The sequence below is a fragment of the Scyliorhinus torazame genome, chromosome 26 (genome assembly GCF_047496885.1).
Source record: "Scyliorhinus torazame isolate Kashiwa2021f chromosome 26, sScyTor2.1, whole genome shotgun sequence".
Lineage (NCBI taxonomy): Eukaryota > Metazoa > Chordata > Chondrichthyes > Carcharhiniformes > Scyliorhinidae > Scyliorhinus > Scyliorhinus torazame.
The window spans coordinates 36,466,413-36,468,912 of record NC_092732.1 but is presented as its reverse complement, the minus strand read 5'-3'; the positions used below and the strand labels follow the sequence as shown (position 1 = coordinate 36,468,912).

At 69.7% G+C, this 2,500-nt stretch overlaps 1 protein-coding gene across 1 annotated transcript in view; it reads right to left on the bottom strand.

The window, feature by feature from the left end:
- LOC140402972 (GON-4-like protein) overlaps window positions 1-2,500 on the bottom strand; it is a 126,616-nt gene that overhangs the window by 99,816 nt on the left and 24,300 nt on the right. Inside the window, exon 5 of the mRNA XM_072490623.1 lies at window positions 2,473-2,500. This exon is cut by the window's right edge and continues 154 nt beyond it. Within this exon, the coding sequence (XP_072346724.1) occupies window positions 2,473-2,500 (28 nt within the window). The remainder of the gene's footprint in view (window positions 1-2,472) is intronic.

The window sequence follows — 2,500 nt, the reverse complement described above, 5'->3', positions numbered from 1 at the left end:
ACCAGGGGCTGCACAGTTTGCGGATCAGCCTTTGGCAATGAGCCTGAATCACACAGGGCAGCTACGGAAAAGTCGTGGAAATAAATTAAAGATAATTTCACATCCCTGTGGTACAAAAACAGGAGTGATTCGTCACAGCTGCCCTGCCCAGCTCACCTCGCCCAGGTACGCCCGCTCACCTCGCCCAGGTAGGTCCCCTCACCTCGCCCAGGTACGCCCGCTCACCTCGCCCAGGTAGGTCCGCTCACCTCGCCCAGGTAGGCCCGCTCACCTCGCCCAGGTAGGTCCCCTCACCTCGCCAGGTACGCCCGCTCACCTCGCCAGGTAGGTCCCCTCACCTCGCCCCAGGTACACCCCCTCACCTCGCCCAGGTAGGTCCCCTCACCTCGCCCAGGTAGGTCCCCTCACCTCGCCCAGGTAGGTCCCCTCACCTCGCCCAGGTACGCCCGCTCACCTCGCCCAGGTAGGTCCCCTCACCTCGCCCAGGTACGCCCGCTCACCTCGCCCAGGTAGGTCCGCTCACCTCGCCCAGGTACGCCCGCTCACCTCGCCCAGGTACGCCCCCTCACCTCGCCCAGGTAGGTCCCCTCACCTCGCCCAGGTACGCCCGCTCACCTCGCCCAGGTAGGTCCCCTCACCTCGCCCAGGTACACCCCCTCACCTCGCCCAGGTACACCCCCTCACCTCGCCCAGGTACGCCCGCTCACCTCGCCCAGGTAGGTCCGCTCACCTCGCCCAGGTAGGCCCGCTCACCTCGCCCAGGTACGCCCGCTCACCTCGCCCAGGTACGCCCGCTCACCTCGCCCAGGTACGCCCGCTCACCTCGCCCAGGTACGCCCGCTCACCTCGCCCAGGTAGGTCCCCTCACCTCGCCCAGGTAGGTCCGCTCACCTCGCCCAGGTAGGCCCGCTCACCTCGCCCAGGTACGCCCGCTCACCTCGCCCAGGTACGCCCGCTCACCTCGCCCAGGTACGCCCGCTCACCTCGCCCCGGTAGGTCCCCTCACCTCACCCAGGTACGCCCGCTCACCTCGCCCAGGTAGGTCCCCTCACCTCACCCAGGTAGGTCCCCTCACCTCGCCCCGGTAGGTCCCCTCACCTCGCCCAGGTAGGTCCCCTCACCTCGCCCAGGTAGGTCCCCTCACCTCGCCCAGGTAGGTCCCCTCACCTCGCCCAGGTAGGTCCCCTCACCTCGCCCAGGTAGGTCCCCTCACCTCGCCCAGGTACGCCCGCTCACCTCGCCCAGGTAGGTCCCCTCACCTCGCCCAGGTACGCCCGCTCACCTCGCCCAGGTACGCCCGCTCACCTCGCCCAGGTAGGTCCGCTCACCTCGCCCAGGTAGGCCCGCTCACCTCGCCCAGGTACGCCCGCTCACCTCGCCCAGGTAGGCCCCCTCACCTCGCCCAGGTACGCCCGCTCAGCTCGCCCCGGTAGGTCCCCTCACCTCGCCCAGGTAGGCCCCCTCACCTCGCCCAGGTAGGCCCCCTCACCTCGCCCAGGTACACCCCCTCACCTCGCCCAGGTAGGTCCCCTCACCTCGCCCCGGTAGGTCCCCTCACCTCGCCCAGGTAGGTCCCCTCACCTCGCCCAGGTACGCCCGCTCACCTCGCCCAGGTAGGCCCGCTCACCTTGCCCAGGTACGCCCGCTCAGCTCGCTCAGGTACGCCCGCTCACCTCGCCCAGGTACGCCCGCTCAGCTCGCCCAGGTACGCCCGCTCAGCTCGCACAAGTACGGCCCCTCACCTCACTCAGGTATGGCCCACACCTTGCCCAGGTACGCCCGCTCACCTCACTCAGGTACGCCCGCTCACCTCGCTCAGGTACGCCCGCTCACCTGGCCCAGGTACGCCCCCTCACCTGGCCCAGGTACGCCCCCTCACCTGGCCCAGGTACGCCCCCTCACCTGGCCCAGGTACGCCCCCTCACCTGGCCCAGGTACGCCCCCTCACCTGGCCCAGGTACGCCCCCCCCCCACCTCGCTCAGGTAGGCCCGCTCATCTCGCTCATGTACGCCCCCTCACCTCACCCAGGTACCCCCCTCAGCTCGCCCAGGTACGCCCGCTCACCTCGCCCAGGTACGCCCTTCACCTCGCCCAGGTACGCCCTTCACCTCGCCCAGGTACGCCCTTCACCTCTCCCAGGTACGCCCTTCACCTCGCCCAGGTACGCCCTTCACCTCGCCCAGGTACGCCCTTCACCTCGCCCAGGTACGCCCTTCACCTCGCCCAGGTACGCCCTTCACCTCGCCCAGGTACGCCCCCCCCACCTTGCTCAGGTAGGCCCGCTCATCTCGCTCAGGTAGGCCCTCCTCACCTCACCCAGGTACGCCCGCTCACCTCGCCCAGGTAGGCCCGCTCACCTCGCCCAGGTACGCCCGCTCACCTCGCCCAGGTACCCCCCTCAGCTCGCCCAGGTACGCCCGCTCACCTCGCCCAGGTACGCCCGCTCACCTCGCCCAGGTAGGCCCGCTCACCTTGGTCAGGTACGCCTGTGCAAATGCC